The 25,124-nt window shown below is 40.8% G+C and overlaps 1 protein-coding gene across 2 annotated transcripts in view; it reads left to right on the top strand.

Annotated features, from left to right (window-relative positions):
- LOC106599903 (corticotropin-releasing factor receptor 2) overlaps positions 1 to 24,822 on the top strand; it is a 122,127-nt gene extending 97,305 nt beyond the window's left edge. For both annotated transcript variants that reach the window (XM_014191256.2, XM_014191258.2), the window contains 9 exons: positions 2,707 to 2,813; positions 3,209 to 3,326; positions 3,427 to 3,580; positions 13,683 to 13,743; positions 14,249 to 14,321; positions 14,481 to 14,566; positions 18,736 to 18,871; positions 20,405 to 20,446; positions 21,153 to 24,822. In XM_014191256.2, the coding sequence (XP_014046731.1) occupies positions 2,707 to 2,813; positions 3,209 to 3,326; positions 3,427 to 3,580; positions 13,683 to 13,743; positions 14,249 to 14,321; positions 14,481 to 14,566; positions 18,736 to 18,871; positions 20,405 to 20,446; positions 21,153 to 21,293 (918 nt within the window). In that variant the 3' untranslated portion in view covers positions 21,294 to 24,822. The remainder of the gene's footprint in view (positions 1 to 2,706; positions 2,814 to 3,208; positions 3,327 to 3,426; positions 3,581 to 13,682; positions 13,744 to 14,248; positions 14,322 to 14,480; positions 14,567 to 18,735; positions 18,872 to 20,404; positions 20,447 to 21,152) is intronic.
- Positions 24,823 to 25,124: the final 302 nt, after the last annotated feature.

Genomic DNA, 25,124 nt, shown 5'->3' with positions numbered 1-25,124 from the left:
AGAAGCTTCTAAAGCCATGACATAATTTTCTGGAATTTTCCATGTGGTTTAATGGCACAGTCAACTTAGTGTATGTAAACTTCTGACCCACTGGAATTGTGATACAGTGAATTATAAGTGAAATAATATGTCTGTAAACAATTGTTGTAAAAATGACTTGTGTCATGCACAAAGTAGATGTCCTAACCGACTTGTCAAAACTATAGTTTGTTAACAATAAATTTGTGGAGTGGTTGAAAAATTAGTTTTAATGACTCCAACCTAAGTGTATGTAAACTTCAACTGTGTATGTATGTATGTATGTATGTATGTATGTATGTATGTATGTATGTAGTACCAGTCAAAAGTTTATTTTTACTATTTTCTACATTGTATAATAATAGTGAAGACATCGAAACTATGAAATAACACATATGGAATCGTGTAGTACCAAAGAAAGTGTTAAACAAATCAAAATATATTTTAGATTTGAGTATTCTTCAAAGTTGCCACCATTTGCCTTGATGACAGGTTTGCAAACTCTTGGCGTTCTCTTGGCATTCTCTCAACCAGCTTCACCTGGAATGCTTTTCCAACAGTCTTGAAGTAGTTCCCACATATGCTGAGCACATCTTGGCCTCTTTTCCTTCACTCTGTGGTCAAACTCCAATCATATCATTGTGTTGAGGTCAGGTGATTATGGAGGCTTGGTCATCTGATGCAGCGTTCCATCACTCTCCATCTTGGTTAAATAGCCCTTACACAGCCTGCAGGTGTGTTGGGTCATTATCCTGTTGAAAAACACATGACTGTCCCACTATCGCAAACCAGATGGGATGGCGTATCGCTGCAGAATGCTGTGGTAGCCATGCTGATTAAGTGTGCCTTGAATTCTAAATAAATCACACACAGTGTCACCAGCAAAGCACCCCGACACCATCACACCTCCTCCTCCATGCTTCACGGTGGGAACCACACATACAGAGATCATCCATTCCCCTACTCTGTGTCTCAAAAAGACCTCATCAGACCAAAGGACAGATTTCCACCGGTCATTTGTGGGTTTGATTACAGGCTCAAAATGGCCAGAAACAAATAACTTTCTTCTGAAACTCATCAGTCTATTCTTGTTCTGAGTAATAAAGGCTATTCCATACGGGAAATTGCCAAGAAACTAAAGATCTCGTACAACACTGGGGAATACTCCCTTCACAGAACAGTGCAAACTGTCTCTAACCAGAATAGAAAGAGGAGTGGAAGGCCCTGGTGCACAACTGAGCAAGAGCACAAGTACATTAGAGTGTCTAGTTTGAGAAACAGACACCTCACAAGTCCTCAACTGGCACCCGCAAAACACCAGTCTCAACGTCAACAGTGAGGAGGCGACTCCGGGATGCTGACTGCCTAGGCAGAGTTGCAAAAAAAAGCCATATCTCAGACTGGCCAATAAAAAGAAAAGATTAAGATGGGCAAAATAACATGGACGCTGGACAGAGGAAGATTGGAGAAAAGTGTTATAGACAGACAAATCTTTGTTTGAGGTTTTCGGATCACAAAGATGAACATTCGTCAGATGCAGAAAAAATGTAAAGATGCTGGAGGGAGGAGTGCTTGATGCCATCTGTCAAGCATGGTGGAGGTAATGTGATGGTCTAGGGGTGCTTTGGTAGTGTTAAAGTGGAAGATTTCTACATGGTAAAAAGGATCTTGAAGAAGGATGGCTATCACTCCATTTTGCAACGCCATGCCATACCCTGTGGACGGCGCTTAACAGGACAATGGCCCAAAGCACAGCTCCAAACTATGCAAGAACTATTTAGGGAAGAATCAGTCAGCTGGTATTCTGTCTATAAGGGAGTGTCCAGCACAGTCACCGGATCTCAACTCTATTGAGCTGTTGTGGGAGCGGCTTGACCGTATGGTACGTAAGAAGTGCCCATCAAGCCAATCCAACTTGTGGAAGGTGCTTCAGGAAGCATGGGGTGAAATCTCTTCAGATTACCTCAACAAATTGACAACTGGAATGCCAAAGGTCTGCAGGGCTGTACTTGCTGCAAATGGAGGATTCTTTGACGAAAGCAAAGTTTGAAGGACGCAATTATTATTTATAACCTCGTCAACACCTTGACTATATTTCCTATTCATTTTGCAACTCATTTCATGTATGTGGCGGCAGGTAGCCTAGTGGTTAGAGCGTTGGGCCAGTAACCGAAAGGTTAATGGATTGAATCCCCGAGCAGACAAGGTAATCTGTCGTTCTGCCTCTGAACAAGGCAATTAACCCACTGTTCCCCGGGAGGCTGTCATTGTAAATAAGAATTTGTTCTTCACTGGCTTTCCTAGTTAAAACCAGGTTAAATAAGTGTTTTCAAGGAAAATAAAGACATTTCTAAGTGACCCCAAACTTTTGAACGGTAGTGTATATATAATCTAATTAAGTTGCATATAAACTTTTTTTTATATACTGTAGATATACCATCAGGGGAGTCTAAAGATAAATAATCCACTTGTTTGGAGACAAAAATTCCATCAGTTTTTTATAATGCATTCAAATTTAAGGTGTGTGTGTGTACAGGGCAACTGGAATTTCTCTTGGAAGTATGGTGTTGCATCCCTCCAATAGAGTCTCAGACACATGTAGAATCTATACCAAGGTGCAGTTACCTGTATTAATCATTTTGTGTCTTTCGAGATTTTGAAGTAGAACTTCTGATATTCTCTCCTCAGAGGAAATACCCAATGCACTATAAGATTGCTCTGATCATCAACTACCTAGGCCACTGTATTTCTGTGGGAGCTCTTGTCGTGGCCTTCGTTCTCTTCTTATGCTTAAGGCAAGTACAGAAATAGTACCCTTGTAAATTAATTTACGGTAAGTGACCTCTTACAAAACAATGAGCGGCATTTATTTGAACTGCAGGATTGCCCTCCATTAACACATTTAATGTAAAATGAAGAGGTCTCTTTCAGTTGAAAACACAAGTATGTTGTATGTTGAGTACTGAATATCTCAACCTTCACTAATCATACATTTAATCTAGATTATTGATTTTATTGTGTCTTTGTATGTAAACTGTGTTTTGATGCTTGTTAATCTAAAAAAGGTCAAATATATATCATCGATCAAGTAAATTGTACCAAAGTTGGAGTATGATTGGAATATTGTAACTTTAGGTATGTAAAGCATTGTTTTCTTTTTTTAAATTTCTAATGTTCTGTATATTTCTAGGAGCATAAGATGCCTTCGAAACATAATCCACTGGAACTTGATAACAACCTTCATTTTGAGGAATGTTATGTGGTTCCTACTTCAGTTGATTGACCATAATATACATGAGAGCAATGAGGTAACATTCGTTACATTTTTTTTATTTTTATTACAATTCACATGAATGTTAAGCTTTTCATTGCACTAATACCTAACTCATTTTGTTTGTCTTTCTACAGCCTTGGTGTCGCCTTATAACAACGATATATAACTATTTTGTGGTGACCAATTTTTTCTGGATGTTTGTTGAAGGATGCTACCTTCACACAGCCATTGTGATGACTTATTCTACGGACAAGCTAAAAAAATGGGTATTCTTGTTCATTGGCTGGTGTAAGTACTGTACATGTCAGACTATGACATGTAACTGATAGGAGCACTACACTCGCAATAACGTCTGCTAAATATGTGTATGTGACCAATAAAATTTTATTTGATTTAATGTCAATCATGAAACTCTAGATAGCAGCCATATACACAGCAGCATTAACACTGTCTAAATATGAAACATGAAATGGTAACTGTTTTTTTCCCTATTTTGTCAATCATATATGAGCCATAATGACAGTCTGGTAAAAAAAAATATTAAATAAAAAAAATCCACATCAATCTACACACAATACCCCATAACAGGTTTTCAGAAAACAGGTTTTCATAAATGTTTGCACATATCTTAAAAATACAAAACAGAAATACCTTATTTACATAAGTATTCAGACCCTTTGCTATGAGACTCGAAATTGAGCTCAGGTGCATCCGGTTTCCATTGATCATCCTTGATGTTTCTACAACTTGATTGGAGTCCACCTATGGTAAATTCAATTGATTGGACATGATTTGGAAAGGCACACATCTGTCTATATAAGGTCCCACAGTTGAAAGCGCATGTCAGAGCAAAAACCAAGCCATGTGGTCGAAGGAATTGTCCGTAGAGCTCCGAGATAGGCTGGTGTCGAAGCACAGATCTGGGGAAGGGTACCAAAACATTACTGCAGAATTGAAGGTTCCTAAGAACACAGTGGCCTCCATCATTCTTAAATGGAAGAAGTTTGAAACCACCAAGACTCTTCCTATAACTGGTCGCCCGGCCAAACTGAGCAATCGGTAGAGAACGGCCTTGGTCAGGGAGGTGACCAAGAACCTGATGGTCACTCTGACAGAGCTCCAGAGTTCCTCTGTGTAGATGGGAGAGCCTTCCAGAAGGACAACAATCTCCACCAATCTGGCCTTTATGGTACAGTGGCCAGACGGAACCCACTCCTCAGTAAAAGGCACATGACAGCCAGCTTGGAGCTTGCTAAAAGGCACCTAATGGACTCTCAGACCATGAGAAATAAGATTCTTTGGACTGATGAAACCAAGATATAACTATTTGGCCTGAATGCCAAGTGTCACGTCTGGCGGAAACCTGGCACTATCCCTATGGTGAAGCTGTCATGCCTGCTCCCACTCTCCCCCTCTGGCGCTCGAATGCGCCAGGCTGCCCTTCATTATGCACACCTGTCACCATCATTACGCGTGGCAGTGCTCATTGGACTCACCTGGACTCCTTCCCTTTGTTGATTGGCCTGTCTATAACTGTCTGCTCCCCTGTTTGTTCCCTGTGTCTGCATTAATGTCGTTATGTGTTCATGTCCAGACGCTGTGCTCTCCTGTTCCATGTCGATTGCCATTAAATGTTCACTCCCTGTACCTGCTTCTCGTCTCTACCAGAGTCAATCCTTACAAAGCGCAAACCAGATGGGATTGGATATCGCTGCAGAAAGCTGTGGTAGTTATTTTTTTGTACACCTGCCCCTTAATAACTCAGGGGTTTTCTGAACGTTGTTGATCTATGGAGTGATCTACACTAGTTTGTGTAGTGTTTTTATTAATTCACTCCACATCACAAAGCGTGAATGTGTAACGGCCGTCGTCAGAAAGAGACCAAGGTGCAGCGGAGGATGTGTTCATCATAAAGGATTTAATGAATCGCATGAACACTATAAAATAAACAAAACGACCAGCAACAGTTCTGTCCGGTTACACACTAAAAAGAAAACAATCACCCACATTAACCCAAAGGAAACCAGGCTCCTTATGTGTGACTCCCAATCAGCAACAACGAACTACAGCTGTGCCTGATTGGGAGCCACACACGGGCCAAAACAAAGAAATACAAAAACATAGAAAAATTAACATAGAACGCCCACCCAATGTAACACCCTGGCCTAACCAAAATAAAGAACAAAAACCCCTCTCTATGGTCAGGGCGTTACAGTACCCCCCCAAAGGTGCGGACTCCGGCCGCAAAACCTAACTCTGAAGGGGAGGGTCCGGGTGGGCCTTCTTACGGCGGCGGCTCAGGTGCGGGACGTGGCCTCCGCTCCACCCTCGGCGTCGCCCAGTTAGGAGGCGCCCCTGGCCGCGCCGGAGGACTGGTGGGCGACCCTGACTGCGCCCGGCTGGCGGGCGGGCGATTCTGGTTGCGCCCGGCTGGCGGGCGACCCTGGCTACGCCCGGCTGGCGGGCGACCCTGGCGGCTCCGGGCTGGCGGGTGGCACTGACCCAGGATTCACCAGGCTGGGGAGACATGAAGGAGGCCTGGCCCTGGGCGCAGGCACAGGACTCACCAGGCTGGGGAGACATGAAGGAGGCCTGGCCCTGGGCGCAGGCACAGGACTCACCAGGCTGGGGAGACATGAAGGAGGCCTGGCTCTGGGCGCAGGCACAGGACTCACCGGGCTGGCGGGCGGCTCTGGCGGCTCCGGACAGGCGGGCGGCTCTGGCGGCTCGGACTGGCGGGCGGCTCTGGCGGCTCCGGACTGGCGGGCGGCTCTGGCGGCTCCGGACTGGCGGGCGGCTCTGGCGGCTCCGGACTGGCGGGCGGCTCTGGCAGCTCCGGACTGGCGGGTGGCTCTGGCGGCTCCAGACTGGCGGGCGGCTCTGGCGGCTCTGGCCCAGGACTCACCAGGCTGGGGAGACATGAAGGAGGCCTGGCTCTGGGCGCAGGCACTGGACTCACCAGGCTGGGGAGACCCACTGGAGGCCTGGTCCGTGGAGGAGACACAGGCTTGACCAGGATGGGGAGACCCCCTGGAGGCCTGGTCCGTGGAGGAGGCACAGGACTGACCAGGATGGGGAGACCCACTGGAGGCCTGGTCCGAGGAGGAGGCACAGGATAAACCGGGCTGTGGGGGAGCACTGTAGTTCTGGTACGTAGGCTCTTTACCCACACTCCAGGCTGAATGCCCACTTTGGCCCGGCACGGGCGGAGTGCAGGCATTGGGTGAACTGGACCCTCCCAGCGCCCCGGAGACACAGTGCGCAGAGCCGGTGCAGGATAACCTGGACCGAAAAGGTGCACTGGAGACCAGACGCGCTGAGCCGGCACAATCCGTCCTGGCTCGATGCCTGCACTCGCATGGCACTTGCGGGGGGCTGGCCTATAGCGCACCGGGCTATGAACGCGCACTAGAGACACCGTGCGCTTAACCTCTATGGGCTAGGTGGGACGCTAGCGTGCCACCCGTGGTGCACTCCATCAACAGCAGGTGCATTTCAAGAGCGGCAAATTTGAATCCAAATAAATGTCAAAATTCAAATTTTTCAAACATACAACTATTTTACACCCTTTGAAAGATAAACATCTCCTTAACCTGTTAGGGCTAGGGGGCAGCATTTGCACGTCTGGATAAAAAAAATGTACCCGATTTAATCTGGTTACTAATCCTACCCAGTAACTAGAATATGCATATACTTATTATATATGGATAGAAAACACTCTAAAGTTTCTAAAACTGTTTGAATGGTGTCTGTGAGTATAACAGAACTCATTTGGCAGGCAAAACCCTGAGACATTTTCTGACAGGAAGTGGATACCTGATGTGTTGTATTACCTTTAAACCTATCCCATTGAAAAACACAGGGGCTGAGGAATATTTTGGCACTTCCTATTGCTTCCACTAGATGTCACCAGCCTTTACAAAGTGTTTTGAGTCTTCTGGAGGGAGATCTGACCGAACAAGAGCCATGGAACGATGATGTCCCATTAGACACCTGGCGCGCAGTTCATGTTGGGTACCCTCGTTCCAATACGTTATAAAAGAGTATGCATTCGTCCACCTTGAATATTATTCATGTTCTGGTTAAAAAGGCCCTAATGATTTATGCTATACAACGTTTGACATGTTTGAACGAACGTAAATATATTTTTTCCCCTCGTTCATGACGAGAAGTCCGGCTGGCTTAGATCATGTGCTAACAAGACAGAGATTTTTGGACATAAATGATGAGCTTTTTTGAACAAAACTACATTCGTTATGGACCTGTGATACCTGGAAGTGACATCTGATGAAGAGAATCAAAGGTAATGGATTATTTACATAGTATTTTCGATTTTAGATCTCCCCAACATGACGTCTAGTCTGTATCGCAACGCCGTATTTTTCTGGGCGCAGTGCTCAGATTATTGCAAAGTGTGATTTCCCAGTAAGGTTATTTTTAAATCTGGCAAGTTGATTGCGTTCAAGAGATGTAAATCTATAATTCTTTAAATGACAATATAATATTTTACCAATGTTTTCTAATTTTAATTATTTAATTTGTGACGCTGACTTGACTGCCGGTTATTGGAGGGAAACGATTTCCTCAACATCAATGCCATAGTAAAACGCTGTTTTTGGATATAAATATGAACTTGATAGAACTAAAAATGCATGCATTGTCTAACATAATGTCCTAGGAGTGTCATCTGATGGAGATTGTAAAAGGTTAGTGCATCATTTTAGCTGGTTTTATGGTTTTGGTGACCCTGTCTTTGAATTGACAAAACATTACACACAACTCTTGTAAATGTACTGTCCTAACATACTCTAAATTTATGCTTTCGCCGTAAAACCTTTTTGAAATCGTAAAACGTGGTTAGATTAAGGAGATGTTTATCTTTCAAAGGGTGTAAAATAGTTGTATGTTTGAAAAATTTGAATTTTGACATTTATTTGGATTCAAATTTGCCGCTCTTGAAATGCACCTGCTGTTGATGGAGTGCACCACGGGTGGCACGCTAGCGTCCCACCTAGCCCATAGAGGTTAATCTAACCACGTTTTACGATTTCAAAAAGGTTTTACGGCGAAAGCATAAATTTAGAGTATGTTAGGACAGTACATTTACAAGAGTTGTGTGTAATGTTTTGTCAAGTCAAAGACAGGGTCACCAAAACCATAAAACCAGCTAAAATGATGCACTAACCTTTTACAATCTCCATCAGATGACACTCCTAGGACATTATGTTAGACAATGCATGCATTTTTAGTTCTATCAAGTTCATATTTATATCCAAAAACAGCGTTTTACTATGGCATTGATGTTGAGGAAATCGTTTCCCTCCAATAACCGGCAGTCAAGTCAGCGTAACAAATTAAATAATTAAAATTAGAAAACATTGGTAAAATATTATATTGTCATTTAAAGAATTATAGATTTACATCTCTTGAACGCAATCAACTTGCCAGATTTAAAAATAACCTTACTGGGAAATCACACTTTGCAATAATCTGAGCACTGCGCCCAGAAAAATACGCGTTGCGATACAGACTAGACGTCATGTTGGGGAGATCTAAAATCGAAAATACTATGTAAATAATCCATTACCTTTGATTCTCTTCATCAGATGTCACTTCCAGGTATCACAGGTCCATAACGAATGTAGTTTTGTTCAAAAAAGCTCATCATTTATGTCCAAAAATCTCCGTCTCGTTAGCACATGATCTAAGCCAGCCGGACTTCTCGTCATGAACGAGGGGAAAAATATATTTCCGTTCGTTCAAACATGTCAAACGTTGTATAGCATAAATCATTAGGGCCTTTTTTAACCAGAACATGAATAATGTTCAAGGTGGACGAATGCATACTCTTTTATAACGTATTGGAACGAGGGTACCCAACATGAACTCGCGCCAGGTGTCTAATGGGACATCATCGTTCCATGGCTCTTGTTCGGTCAGATCTCCCTCCAGAAGACTCAAAACACTTTGTAAAGGCTGGTGACATCTAGTGGAAGCAATAGGAAGTGCCAAAATATTCCTAAACCCCTGTGTTTTTCAATGGGATAGGTTTAAAGGCAATACAACACATCAGGTATCCACTTCCTGTCAGAAAATGTCTCAGGGTTTTGCCTGCCAAATGAGTTCTGTTATACTCACAGACACCATTCAAACAGTTTTAGAAACTTTAGAGTGTTTTCTATCCATATATAATAAGTATATGCATATTCTAGTTACTGGGTAGGATTAGTAACCAGATTAAATCGGGTAAAAAAAAATTATCCAGACGTGCAAATGCTGCCCCCTAGCCCTAACAGGTTAACCGCATAACACGGTGCCTGACCAGTACTGCGCTGCCTCCAGTAAGCACGGGGAGTTGGCTCAGGTCTACCGCCTGACTCCGCCAATCTCCCCGTGTGCCCCCCCCCCAAAAAATTGGGGGGCTGCCTCCCGTGTCCGTTGCTCTCCCTCGGCAGGTTGTTGCAGTGGTCAAATAATTGATCCCATGTCCAGTCAATCCTTGACTCCAACACCTCCAGCGACCAGGATGCCATGATCTCCCGAGCACGCTGCTTCATCCCCTCCTTGTGCTGCTCCTTCCTCCGCTGCTTGGTCCGTTTTTGGTGGGTGATTCTGTAACGGCCATCGTCAGAAAGAGACCAAGGTGCAGTGGAGGATGTGTTCATCATAAAGGATTTAATGAATCGCATGAACACTATAAAATAAACAAAACGACCAGCAACAGTTCTGTCCGGTTACACACTAAACAGAAAACAATCACCCACATTAACCCAAAGGAAAACCAGGCTACTTATGTGTGACTCCCAATCAGCAACAACGAACTACAGCTGTGCCTGATTGGGAGCCACACACGGCCCAAAACATAGAAAAATGAACATAGAACGTCCACCCAATGTAACACCCTGGCCTAACCAAAATAAAGAACAAAAACCCCTCTCTATGGCCAGGGCATTACAGAATGCTACAGTACATGCTTGAGTAGACAAACTTAGACAATGTAGCTAAATATTAGCAAAACATTCCCCACAAAGCATTTTGGGAGATTAACAGAAGTGTCTAATTACATTAAAAGAGAAAATGCTATTGGAGTGCGGGGAAGTCCGAGGTGGTTGTACATCAGTTCAGGTCTGCGATCGAGCGAGAGCTTAATAGGACAGGCAGAATATGCCCCCAGTCATCACCACATAATTATCCACACTCACCTAGAGCTGAAGTGTTAGTGAAAGCACATTGCATGTTAGAAACCAACTCCCACAATGGAGAGGCTCCTGAAACAGCACTGGAGCACGCTTCAGTCATTCAGCTCAGCTCAGCTCAATGCTGATCCATTTTGACGTTTTCTTTATATAACATGTAATGTAGGACTATGTATGCAATGGCATAAAACATAGATCTGGATGGATCTGAATATAGGTCACATTTATGTGAGTCCTTTGAACATATTGTACGCTAGGGTATAGGATATAATACAGTATAGTAACACACCCAGTATAGTTATTAGGGTATAGGATATAGTACAGTATAGTAACACACCCAGTATAGTTACTAGGGTATAGGATATAGTACAGTATAGTAACACACCCAGTATAGTTATTAGGGTATAGGATATAGTACAGTATAGTAACACACCCAGTATAGTTATTGGGTCATAGGATATAGTACAGTATAGTAACACACCCAGTATAGTTATTAGGGTATAGGATATAGTACAGTATAGTAACACACCCAGTATAGTTATTAGGGTATAGGATATAGTACAGTATAGTAACACACCCAGTATAGTTACTAGGGTATAGGATATAGTACAGTATAGTAACACACCCAGTATAGTTATTAGGGTATAGGATATAGTACAGTATAGTAACACACCCAGTATAGTTATTGGGTCATAGGATATAGTACAGTATAGTAATACACCCAGTATAGTTATTAGGGTATAGGATATAGTACAGTATAGTAACACACCCAGTATAGTTATTAGGGTATAGGATATAGTACAGTATAGTAACACACCCAGTATAGTTACTAGGGTATAGGATATAGTACAGTATAGTAACACACCAGAATAGTTATTAGGGTATAGGATATAGTACAGTAAAGTAACACACCCAGTATAGTTATTAGAGTATATGATATAGTACAGTATAGTAACACACCCAGTATAGTTATTAGGGTATAGGATATAGTACAGTATAGTATAGTAACACACCCAGTATAGTTATTAGAGTATATGATATAGTACAGTATAGTAACACACCCAGTATAGTTATTAGGGTATAGGATATAGTACAGTATAGTAACACACCCAGTATAGTTATTAGGGTATAGGATATAGTACAGTAAAGTAACACACCCAGTATAGTTATTAGAGTATATGATATAGTACAGTATAGTAACACACCCAGTATAGTTATTAGGGTATAGGATATAGTACAGTATAGTATAGTAACACACCCAGTATAGTTATTAGGGTATAGGATATAGTACAGTATAGTAACACACCCAGTATAGTTATTCGGGTGTAGTAACACACCAGTATAGATATTGGGGCATAGGATATAGTACAGTATAGTAACACACCCAGTATAGTTATTAGAAATCTCATCTTGGCCTCAAAATGGAATTACCAAAAGGTTGTTCACTCACAATTGTTAATTCAGGTGTGTAGTGGAGGGGATGTGGAATTGCTACAATCCATTGGTTTCACAAGTGGGAGGTACATAGATTTCAGCAGTGGGATGTATTGGTGTCAGCAGTGGGATGACAGAAGGAATTGATTTTATACCTTCAAGAAGATGTCTTTATTCTGTTTAAGTAAATAACCTTGCAGAGTCAGTTGGTGCTATCTACACAATGTAGAACATATTGAGTTTACCCTCAGAATAACCTCAATTTGTTCGGGGCATGGAATCTACAAGTTGTCGAAAGTGTTCCACAGGGATGTTGGACCATGTTGATTCCAATACTTCCCACAGTTGTGTCAAGTTAGGTGGATGTTGTTTGGGTGTTGGACCATTCTTGATGCACACAGGAAAAACTCAGCAGCGTTGTAGTTCTTGAAATAAACCGATGTGCCTGGGACCTACAACCATAAAGCACTTAAATCTTTTGTCTTGCCGATTCACACTCTCAATGGCACACATACACAATCCATGTCTCAATTGTCTCAAGGCTTCAAAATCCTTCTTTAACCTGTCTCCTCCCCTTCATCTACACTGACTGAAGTATATTTAACAAGTGACATCAATAAGGGATCATATCTTTCACCTGGATTCACCTGGTCAGTCTATGTCAAGGAAAAAGCAGGTGTTCTTAATGTTTCGTACACTCAGTGTCTATCTGTTACAAATTAATATTGTAGCCTGATGTTTTGGTTTTAGGGATGTCCTTGAGTACACCCTTCGGTAATTTACTCAATCCATCACAGTTCCACTGATGATCAAGTGGTTTTCAAGCGCAGGTCTCACCTTTGAAGTCGAATCCTATTTACAACATTGAAGTATGATCTCTCATTTCAGACATTACAGTGACCAGACTTTGTTCTTACTCTCGAGCATCATCATTTCTAATAAGTATGTCTGGCATGTGAATAACCTTAACATAGACTATCTTCTCTTTTTGTTGATTATAAAAACTATGCGTTGTCTAGGTCAGTTGGTGAAAAGATCGACTTGTCATGCGCTTCATGTAGTCTTTTCGCATCATAGTATTTTTTGGGGTTCTCGAGAGGTTCATTTTGAAGTGAATTTGAAACTGATTACTGCCATCCTCTTAATAATCAGTAAATCAAGTAAACAAAAAGCAAATTAAATATTTTCTCCTTCACAGAGGGGAGTGCTTTGGTGGATTTTGTTACTTCCTTTGTACTAACAAATATTAAAAAACTTTGTTTTGAGTAGTCAGGGTGGTTAGTTTAAGTTAAATACTAATTGGGTCATGTAGTTTACCTGTTGGTCTTCAAGGAGATAATGAATCACATTTTTAAACACGTTGATTCAGTAGATCCACTCCAGCCAGTTATAAAAGTTATCAATGTCATCAGTGCCCAGCTTCTTCAGATCCTTAACAATCACTTATTAAGAAATGTAGGAACTAGAACAGATTTCACTTTATCTGTCCAACACTGGGGACCAACAAGATAAGACGTCCTTAAGCCAGATCAAAGTAGAACTGGAAGGATCCAACTGGCCTCAATGGATCCCTTTATTTCATCTCTGTAATAGCTTCTAAATGCAGCTGCCTGATTCTAATTAGCCTAGTTTACACTGCACTTAGCTCAGGGCTAACAGCCTCTTTATCCCTGGGCTAAGATACATTGCTCTGGAGCAGGGTTAGCATCGACTTTCACAATATTTGCAAATATGTAAATTCATTTTTGTATTTCTTTCAGGCATTCCATGTCCTATTATTGTTGCTTGGGCCATTGGGAAGCTTTATAATGAAAATGAACAGTAAGTGCACAATTTCAATTTAAACAACAACAATGAAATCTCAAGCATTAATAAATTGTTTGTGTTGTAGGTATTTTGTTGTATCTGACTAACCATTTTGAAAGCTGAGGGTCCATCAAAAGTGAAGGTTAATGCCCTTTGATAGAGTGCAAAGAAACCTATACAGATGTAGGATCTTAATTTGAGCCAGTTTGCTACAGCAGAAAAATGATCCTTTAGCAACAAGAAATGTTAATTATTATGTGGATTATAATGAATGGACATTTCTGTATGTTTATACTGATGTTTATACTACTATTATCAAGGCACTTCTTGGCTAACCAAACGAGAACATTTCTTCTCCAATTGAATTTCAATTACAGCCATTTTTAACTTGGAAACCCTGGAAAGTCTTGATAATGCTCCAAAATTGTTTTGCTAATAATGGAATATAGATTGATACAAATAATGTTGTTTAAAATATGCAACACTTCAAAAAAGCAATTATTTGAATGTGTGTCAACAGATGCTGGTTTGGGAAGGAACCTGGAAAGTATATTGACTACATTTATCAAGGTCCGGTCATCCTTGTCCTTTTGGTAGGTAACAAGACTATTGTCTCTCACTGTTTCATTTCTTAGCTGCCCTAACGGAACTGCAACAAATTTCACTTCCTTTAGTTATTTTTTCATTACTAAAACATCACGTTCTACGTAATGAACTCTTAATGAAAGTTTTCCATCTGTATTCTCTGCTAGATAAACTTCGTTTTCCTCTTCAACATTGTAAGAATCCTTATGACCAAGTTGAGAGCTTCTACCACATCAGAAACTATACAGTACAGGTGAGTCACTACTCCTGTGGGTTTGTTATTTGAAATATCGCATGCCATATTAAGATTACTTGACCTCCATTTAATATTCACTCGGGAGGCTCCCGAGTGGCGCAGCGTTCTAAGTCACTGCTTCTCAGATTGATTCCAGGCTTTGAGTCCCGTAGGGCGGCGCACAAGTTTGATTCCAGTTTGAGTCCCATAGGGCGGCGCAATTGGCCCAGCGTTGCCCGGGGTAGGCCGTCATTGTAAATAACAATTTGTTCTTAACTGACTTGCCTAGATAAATAAACATTAAATATAAAAATATGATATTCTGCATTTTGCTTCCATTGCTTCCCGCAGTGTTTTTAAGTGAGGAAGTGGAAGCGTTCGTTAATGTTGAACCATTGAGTTTTAACCGATCGTATTTTTGCCCTGTAGAAACTCAAAGAGATTCTCTATAGTGAGTTTGAGGAATTATTAGAGTTAATTATTCCAACCAATCTCATTTAGACCTCAGAAGGAATCCACCCTAATGCCAAAGGAGGATTCTTAAATACATTTTGACTGTCCCAAAATGTTGCAAATATGAAGTCATCCAGAAGTGACATTTTGCTAAAAGGAACAATCTCTTCCTATCATTTCAGCAGAAAGGCTATGTGACTGAATGGGAGAGAGGCACGGGTCTTTCCAAGAACGTTATCACCACATAACACCCGTATCTGGTTTTCTAACATTTTGTTATTCCCTCTGATGCTGGTGCCTTGAAGACAGTCTGGGGAAGAAAAAAAAATACACTTGACCTAAACCAATGCCTTACACTATAGGATTCACCAAGAGTTACACTAATTCATAGAGAATAAGGCAACGTCCGCTCACTGTTTGGTTTCTCCATACGCAAACGTTTAATAAAGGTGAAACAATAACATTTCAAACAACATGGTCTTTGTCCTAACATGGTCTTCGTCCTTAGTCTGATACATTGTATTGTGATGTGAGACTGCCAACCCACAGTTATTGCAGTTATTACAACCTCTCCTCAACATTCACAGTTTATGGAGCAATTCATGGGGCATTTGTTTAACAAATCCCTCCTACTCAACGAAGTGATAATAAGGTCAGCTGCTTTATAAGGGGTGAATCACTTCAATCTGTGCTCAACTTGCACGCATCATTACATAACATTCCTGTAAAGATATGCCCCCCCCCCCCCCACCCAGACACACACACACACACACACATACATATACGCACACCATTTTCCATTCTGTTTGAAATAGAACCCCTCTTTTTCTTTACAAATGATCTGCTGATGTTGCGCAGTGAGAATAGCCTCGCGTATCTTATTCCTGGAACAACGTTCATCGTCCTCGATTCACATTGAAGCTTTTATTCATAGTGGATTATTTGAAAACTCAAAAGGGGACATCTCAATTCCCAGCAAAGTCTGCAGACCTCTGTCCTGTAGAATAGGCCTCTGTTACTCCAATGCTGATATTGCTGACATTGGGTTTCCTACTCAAAGTCAAACAGTGGATTTATATCATACAATAGGTGCTATTTGATGTGTAAACAGGGCCATCAACTACTTCACTGCTTAGGTAGATTACCTAAAATCACATCATAATTCGAGGAAATGAAGAATGAAAGACTGTCTCCCAGAGAGATTTTCCATTTTCAACCTGATACTCAAATGGACCTCTTATATTGTCAGATGTTTGTTTTGGCCACAAAACCCTAAGCAATAAACCCCTTTCTATCATCAACCTGCTGGAGTCAAGCTCAGTTTTAAGAAATCTGCACTTTTATTTTATTAATCACATTTTCACTCTGAAACAAATACCTATTGCTAGCACTCCTTGAGTGGCAATCTGATTATGTGGACTCACTATAAAATATCTGACCAATAGGTGATATTTTCCAATATCTCCCTCTTAGTTGATCTGATAGGAGCCTAGTGAAGAAGTGGTCTCATAGGATGAGGTTCTAACTTTACTAGCTATGAATGTGTATCTCTGATATTCATTATTTGGGGTCATTTATCAACATCCTTTGTGAGAAATGGTAAGTAGCAAACAACATCCTTTGTGAGAAATGGTAAGTAGCAAACAATCTCCAAAAATACATTTTAGGTCTTGGAGTGCTTTTTTGTATTGACATACACTATTGGTCCAAAGTCTTAGAACACCTACTCATCCTACTCATAATTTTCTTTATTTTTACTATTTTCTACATTGTAGAATAATAGTGAAGACATCAAAACTATGAAAACACACATATGTAGTAACCAAAAAAGTGTTAAACAAATCAATTTTATATTTGAGATTCTTCAAATAGCCACCCTTTGCGTTGATGACAGCTTTGCACACTCTGGCATTCTCTCAACCAGCTTCACCTGGAATGCTTTTCCAACAGTCTTGAAGGAGTTCACACATATGCTGAGCACTTGTTGCCTGCTTTTCCTTCACTCTGCGGTCCGACTCATTCCAAACCACCTCAGTTTGGTTGAGGTTGGGGATTTTGGAGGCCAGGTCATCTGATGCTGCACTCCATCACTCTCCTTCTTGGTAAAATGATAGTACCACTAAGCCCAAACCAGATGGGATGGCGTATTGCTGCAAAATGCTGTGGTAGCCATGCTGTTTAAGTGTGCCTTGAATTCTAAGTAAATCACAGACAGTGTCACCAGCAAAGCACCCCCACACCATAACACCTCCTCTTCCATGCTTTACGGTGGGAAATACACATGCGGAGATCATCCGTTCACCCACGTCTCACAAAGACACGGTGGTTGGAACCAAAAATGTCCAATTTGGACTCCTGTAAGGGAACAGGGCGAGACCCAGATGCAGACACGGGAGGCCGATGGTTTGCGTCTCTGATATTTATTATAATCCAAGGGGCAGGCAAGAGAATGGTCGTGGACAGGCAAAAGATCTTAAACAAGGTCAGAGTCCAGGAGGCACAGAGTGGCAGGCAGACTCAAGGTCAGGGCAGGCAGTATGGTCAGACCAGTGGGTTCAGAGTCAAGGCAGGCAAGGGTCAAAACCTGGAGGATTAGCAAAAGAGAGATAAGAAGGAGCAGGGAAAACACGCTGGTTGACTTGACAAGATGAACTGGCAAGAGACAAACACGGAACACCGGAATAAATATCCAGGGACTAATGGGGAAAACGGGTGACACCTGGAGGTGGGTGGAGACAATCACAAAGACAGGTGAAACAGATCAGGGCGTGACAGACTCCAGACCAAAGGACAAATTTCCACTGGACGAATGTCCATTGTTTGTGTTTATTGGCCCAAGCAAGTATCTGCTTATTATTGGTGTCCTTTAGTAGTGTTTTCTTTGCAGAAATTCCCCCATGATGGCCTGATTCACAGTCTCCTCTGAACAGTTGATGTTGATGTGTCTGTTACTTGAACTCTGTGAAGCATTTATTTGGGCTGCAATTTCTGAGACTGGTAACTCTAATGAACTTATCCTCTGCAGCAGAGGTAACTCTGGGTCTTCCATTCCTGTGGCAGTCCTCATGAGAGCCAGTTTCATCATAGCGCTTGATGGTTTTTGCAACTACACTTGAAGAAACTTTCAAAGTTCTTGAAATGTTCTGTATTGACTGACCTTCATGTCTTAAAGTGATGATGGACTGTTGTTTCTCTTTGCTTATTTGAGCTGTTCTTGCCATAATATGGACTTGGTCTTTTACCAAATAGGACTATCTTCTGTATACCCCCCTACCTTGTCACAACACAACTGATTGGTTCAAACGCATTATGAAGGAAAGAAATTCCACAAATTAACTTTTAAGAATGCACACCTGTTAATTGAAATGCATTCCAGGTGACAACCTCATGAAGCTGGTTGAGAGAATGCAAAGAATGTGCAAAGCTGTCATCAATGCAAAGGGTGGCTATCTGAAGAATCTCAAATATAAAATATATTTTGATTTGTTTAACACTTTTTTCGTTACTACGTGATTCCATATGTGTTATTTCATAGTTTTGATGTCTTCACTATCATTCTACAATGTAGAAAATAGTAAAAATAAAGAAACACCCTTGAATGAGTAGGTGTTCCAAAACTTTTGACCGGTAGTGTAAGTACATTGAAACATTTACACATCTTCCCTTTAGAAGCAACCACTTTCACAAATTACTTTTGTAACTTAATTGGAGTACTGCTGTTATTTCCTTCACAGAAAAGCAGTAAAAGCAACATTAGTGCTACTGCCTCTGCTGGGGATCACCTACATGCTGTTTTTTGTGAATCCTGGGGAGGACGACATCTCGCAAATAGTTTTTATTTATTTCAATTCATTTCTACAATCATTTCAGGTAAGATCATGGAGTCTTTTTTTTCTTTACCAAGTTGCTCCTTCCCAAGAAAACACAAATCTTGAACCTTTTAAATCTTTATCATTTTCTTTAGCTTTAATATGCTGTTCATTTGAGGTTTTATAGCCTGTGGAAGAAGGAACCTTTGTACTATTGTAAGGCTTTGTAAACCTGTCCCTCGTTGCTTTACTATCAAGTGTTCTGAGCTGTCAGGAGAATGTATGTGGGCGTGAGTTTGTCCACATTGACTATTCTCGGTGTAAACCTTTGCTCCACAATGCAAGGCTGAGTGGGTGGGGAGACGGTACTGTATGTGTTAGTGGTGCTCAGTGAAGGTGTGTAGAGAATAGGGGCCAGTTTTAGACTATTCTTAAAAGGCTGTTCCATCATAAATCGGTACTTCTATTATTGCTATGTTGAAATGTGAAATACAGACTGCCCTGAATGTGAAGTGCAGTGCAGAATTGTTCTTATATGTTTGTGAATCATTGATTCAATTGCTTTTTTTCATATCTATACAAGTTACTCATTGGGGCAGAGAATATGTTGTAAACACCAGTTTACTGACTGTACACTGTAACGTTACTGCATGATTGTAGCGGGTTTACTAACGCGTTAGTTCTATATGCTATGTTGACTTCACATTCGCTAATATGTTGACAACTACTTTAGGCTGTGTGTAGCGGTTATGATATGGTTTGGCTTGGAAAGCTTTTTTAGCCTAATGTGTTGTGTGTTGAAGTCCACAAGCGAAGGGAAAAGGCGAGAGGAGAGAGCATAGATGCGAGAAGGAATAGAATGTGGCTGCTATAAAAGTGAATTGTGTTTACGGGTGATCAGGGGTGTATTCATTCCGCCGATTCTGTTGAAAAACTTTTCTTAAGCGCAAGCAAAAGGAACCAAATGGGGATAAGCATACCTGAATTTGTCCAATTGAAACTCTCATTTGCAACTGTTGGACTAATGATTACACCCTACAGAATATCATGTCACGTCAAATGGTCTCTCAACCTGTGTGCACCTACTGTACATTGTAAACGTTCATTTATAGGCTAAGTTATAGCAACCTCATGATGGGTATAAGGAAAATTAGAGTACTATTATTATGTAGTAGCCTAAACCTATCACTGTTACATTGAACTGGAAAAATGGATATGAATGACAGTCATCCAATATGCTTTCATAGAAATAAGGCCATGCAAAAACAAAAAACATCACTGACCGCCACTGGTAAACACTTTGCAGAAAGTGGCATTTTTATTACATGAATCACATTTTCACTCTGAAAAAAATGCCTATTGCTAGCCCACCTTGAGTAACAATCTCATTATTTGGACTCACTATAAAATATCTGACCAATAGGTGATTATTGTCCAATATTGTACATCCCTATTTGAGTGACTTCACCTGTATTTGAGTGGATTGATTATTGTACATCCTTATTTGAGAGAATTAATAAAGATCTATGAAAACAGATTTTACATATGAAGTTACATTCTGTACATTCTAACGTTGTTCTGTCTTGTTTTCCAGGGGTTCTTTGTGTCAGTATTCTACTGCTTTCTTAATGGCGAGGTTAGTCAACAATGGTCTTTTTACGCGTGGGCTTCGCTGTGTGGCGGACCGTTATGAGAGGCAGTGGACAAAAAGTCCTGAGACCCTACTTTTACCATCAATATCCTGCAGGCTATTTTCTTTTACAAACTTTAATGAAGGTGCTCTCTATTTTTCTAGACCTATTTCCCCCTTACTTTAGTGGTCCATCATTGCTGAAATTCATTCAAGTGCCATAAAAAGGGTCTTGAAAAATGTGGCTCCCTCCTGCTTCTGCTGTTCTCAACTGCATCTATGAAGCTTTCATTGATTTATACACATGAAAAAAAGACACTGATTGAAGTCTACTGTGGATACTTTAGAAGCTATTCACTGTATATGGTTCTGTACCATTTTGTAAAGATTGTTTGTTGACCGAGTGGTGTAGCGGTCTAAGGCACTGCATCGCAGTGCTAGAGGCATCACTACTGTCACATTCGGCCGTGATCGGGAGCCCCATAAGGCGGCGCACAATTGGCCCAGTGTCGTCCGTGTTAGGGGAGGGTTTGGCCTGGGTAGCCGTCATTGTAAATAAGATTTTGTTCTTATTAAATGACTTACCTAGTTAAATAAAGGTTAAATAAAATATGTAAAAGTTCAAGAGATTTCCTGTGCCCTAGATATTGTGTGTCCTACCAGATAGACTGGCCGCCCAACACTAATACAATATTTCATTGTCATCTTCCAGGTGCGCTCAGCAGCCAGGAAAAGATGGCATCGTTGGCAGGACAACCATGCCCTGAGAGTGCGCGTGGCACGTGCCATGTCCCTCCCCACCTCACCCACCAGGATCAGCTTCCATAGTATAAAACAGACCACAGCTGTTTGACCAAATCCAAAGGTCACCTTTGGAAATGTCATTTTTCTAGGGAAGAGACTTGTCTTGAAGCACATCTCCATAAACGTCTATTTCCTTTATTTCTTACCCCAGCTGCATAAGGACAGAGAGCTTTGAGGAAGAGACCATTAGGATTTCCGAATTACAATACTGTAACACAACCTCCTTGGACGTGTGGCAAAGAAGTAAATTCAGAACAGATGGGCAAAGCTGCCTCTCCAAATGAACATTGTGAAGTGATTGCAGAGTCAAAGTCTTACTGGCAATGCATTAATAGCTGTTTTCAAACTGTATTACACCAGGTTGGATTTTAATAGGTCAGGAATGTCGACCTGTCAAGGACCAGTCCTGACGAGGCAAGAAAAGCAGTGGTAATGTCAAAAGAGACCCTAATCACTCTCAGTACTCTACTGTACTTGTAGCAGCATTTATTTCCATAACCCTCCATTGTTTCATGTCTATGAGAGGGCAAGGATAAGCAGGAATGTGCATAAACAGAGCAGACACGGGATGCAGATGCGTTCTGTGTCTGTTGCAGACTGAGCTTGAGATGCAATGAGAAAGATCAAATGATACTGTTAATCACCAAGGAAATAAGGAACGTGCAGACTCAAAGTGATATCGTTTGGTTTGTCATCAGCACCACTTTTTTGCTTGTCAAAATGTCACCCTAAGAGCTATTCAATTGTATAATTGTTTTCAGGCTAATTTATTTTAAGATTGTTCCCTGCCAATCATTCTCAAATGCTTTTGAGCAGCACATCGTCAATGATGTGTTTTTCTCTCTTCTGTATAAAAAAACCCTAAGGCAGCTCTTATTTGGATGAGTAATCATAAATCAAAGCTATCATTCACTGGGTTTGAGTTCAGATTATATCCATTATCTTATTATGTAAATAATGGAGATGGGACTGTGATTCTGAGACTTTTACATAACACTTATTTAAACACTGAACAGACCCTGATTTCAGTCCACGCAATGCCACAGCTGTCCCAAGTCAAGAGAAATAGGAGTAATTTAAAGGTACAGTACCATGTGCATACATTAAATCCTTTTCACATAGTTATTTTCTCTCTTTCAAATCCCAATGTGCCGTACTTAATCAGTGTCAGTACTAAACTGTTGGGTCCAGGAGCCAGAGAGAGATGGAGCCTGATAAGTGAGAGCTTCCTTTGGCTTCCTTAATGCTTTGCTCTGCTCAGGTCAACATGCCAAGCTCTGCGCCGGTGACTGACCGACGGTCTGACCTGCATGGGTGTTAGCCACCTCTCCCTCCAGGCCCCCCCTGTATTATAATACAAATTCCAGACACTTAGGCATGCCTTTTTAGTCAGCAAAATAGAACAGTAGAACCCATGCACCCAGGGAATTAAGTTCTTAAAATGTGGAATTGTAGAAATTATGCAATTAGATGGGTATTGAGTACAAGCTCACTGATCTGGGGTGTTTGTTTAATGCATTGTATAAATCTATTTAGGTTTATAAGCAACCATGTACCTCATAGTTTAGTTACTTTGGGAGTATACAGCTCTCCCGAGTGGCGCAGCGGTCTAAGGCACTGCATTGCAGTGCTTGAGGCATCACTACAGTCCTGGGTTCGGTCCCAGACTGTGTCACAGCTGGCTGTGAGTCGGAGGAAACATCATCCAGCTGGCGACTAATGTCACCTTGCAGGCACTCACTAACCCGGACGACACTGGGCCAATTGAGGCGACACACAATAAGCCCAGTGTGGAGGGTTTGCCCGCAGGGATTTCCTTGTCCCATCGCGCTCTAGCGACTCCTTGTGGCAGGCCAGGTGCCTGCAAGCTGACAGCGGTCCCCAGCTGGATGATGTTTCCTCTGACTCATTGGTGCAGCTGGCTTCCGGGTTAAGCGAGCAGTGTGTCAAGAAGCAGTCCGGCTTGGCAGGGTCATGTTTCGGAGGATGCATAGCTCTCGACCTTCGCCTTTCCTGAGTCTGTAGGGGAGTTGCAGCGATTGGACAAGACTGTAACCACCAATTGGGGAGAAAAAGGGTAAAAGTACAAAAGCTATACTTTGGGAGTATATAGTAAGCAAGATGCTCAAATTAAACTATATAACATCTGTTGAGAGTTGCTGTTTTTTAAAATAACGTAGGCACGGCTCAGTGACTAAGTCAGAATTAATTATTGCTCTACACATTTTCCTGGCATTGAAATTGGACTAGAACCACATTTATGTTGTACAACAGCCAATTCTAATTTATCAAATTGCTTGTAATGAAAGATGTACTTCTGGAAGGTCAGTTATTTTTCTCTTCATCATTCGGTAATTACTGTGAAAATAATATGGTACCATAGAATAAAGGATGAACCTGTCATGTCCATTAGAGTTTGCACCCATTGACTGCTTGATGTATAATTTTCTGAGAGAGTTGACTTTGTACCAGTTTCCTGTGTTATATTTTCAGAAATGTGACTCACTCCATATGCGCAATTCCTCTCTTGAATACCACCAACTTTTCAAGCAAATAGTTTTCACGCAAACAGTCCCAAGATCTAAATAAATTGCCAATAAACTACTGTATGTGAAAAACTGTAAATATTTTTGCTATTTTCTTGTCCTAAACCACTAAACCCTGTTGGTTGAACATCATTTTGTTATTCATGTTTGGGAGGTGCCTCCAAGTTGAATGTTTATTTTGGAGAAGTTTTAATCATATCTAGGGGTTCTAGTTGAGAAGGTCTAAAAATAAGATTAAATCTTCAAAGAGTGCGATAAAACATGTATAACAAAAGTGTTTTGTTGTACTGTACATAAACTATTTTAAAGTTTGTTCTATATTGTAATTAATACAGTATTTGTACACATTTTATGAAGTAAAGATGTGTTTTTTGTCTTTTACTGTTAGTGACCGTAGTAATTCATTAAGAAAATTCAGAGCATTCAAGTTACATGAATACCTACAACCATCCAAAGCAATCATTGAAAGGTATGAATATTTTATTTTACTTGTTTGTATCACCATCTCTTATTTTACAGTTTAAATTGTACTTTCTATGATGTGTTTAGTCTATTGAATCCATCACAATTCTGTACATACATACTACAGCACTCCCATGAGTGTTAATAAAAGGTAAGCAGAGTTTTAAATTCACCAATGGAAATCCAACTAAAACTTGAGATTGAAACATAAAACTTAGATTTATTTGTATTTTTTTAAATGATTAATTCATTCAAAATTACATATTCACCAAAGATATGAAACATGTTAACCTGCGTGTGTTTACTTGTTGTCAGTGCACTTTTTCCAACCTTTTTCATATTTTGTATAGCTTCACCATTATCTTATGTAGGTTTGAATTAATGACGTATTAATGTACATAACTGCATTTGGGCTTTTTGTTGAAATACCAATTTTGCCTTGCAGAAAAACATTGTGTAAAGAGCAAAAACTATGTTTCTACATTAATTGTTGTACTGATATGTGTGATTGATATGCATTTATACAAGTACATGTGGGAAACTCAGATTTGAAATAAATATTCTCTGGTTTGTAAGGCTGCTACCTACAATCTTGTCCAGCATTTCCAGACTTAGTCAGACTCATTCAATAATCAGTATTCCCTGAGGAGACAATGAGGAGAAAGATTGCGTGTTGTGCATTGTATTCATTCTATGTCATTATACCAGTGCTCAATTTAGATTTGAATCTCTTTGACCCAATAAAGGCTTAATAAGGGCTTAACATCTCTAACCACAGACTGTCGTTAAAATGATTGAATAGAATACATATTTGCATGATGAAGGATGCTGGCTTCACCGACTCCATGGCATGCTAGCCTTACATGCAGACG

The sequence above is a fragment of the Salmo salar genome, chromosome ssa03 (assembly GCF_905237065.1).
Source record: "Salmo salar chromosome ssa03, Ssal_v3.1, whole genome shotgun sequence".
Classification (NCBI taxonomy): Eukaryota; Metazoa; Chordata; class Actinopteri; order Salmoniformes; family Salmonidae; genus Salmo; species Salmo salar.
This window is presented reverse-complemented; position numbering and strand designations above follow the sequence as displayed.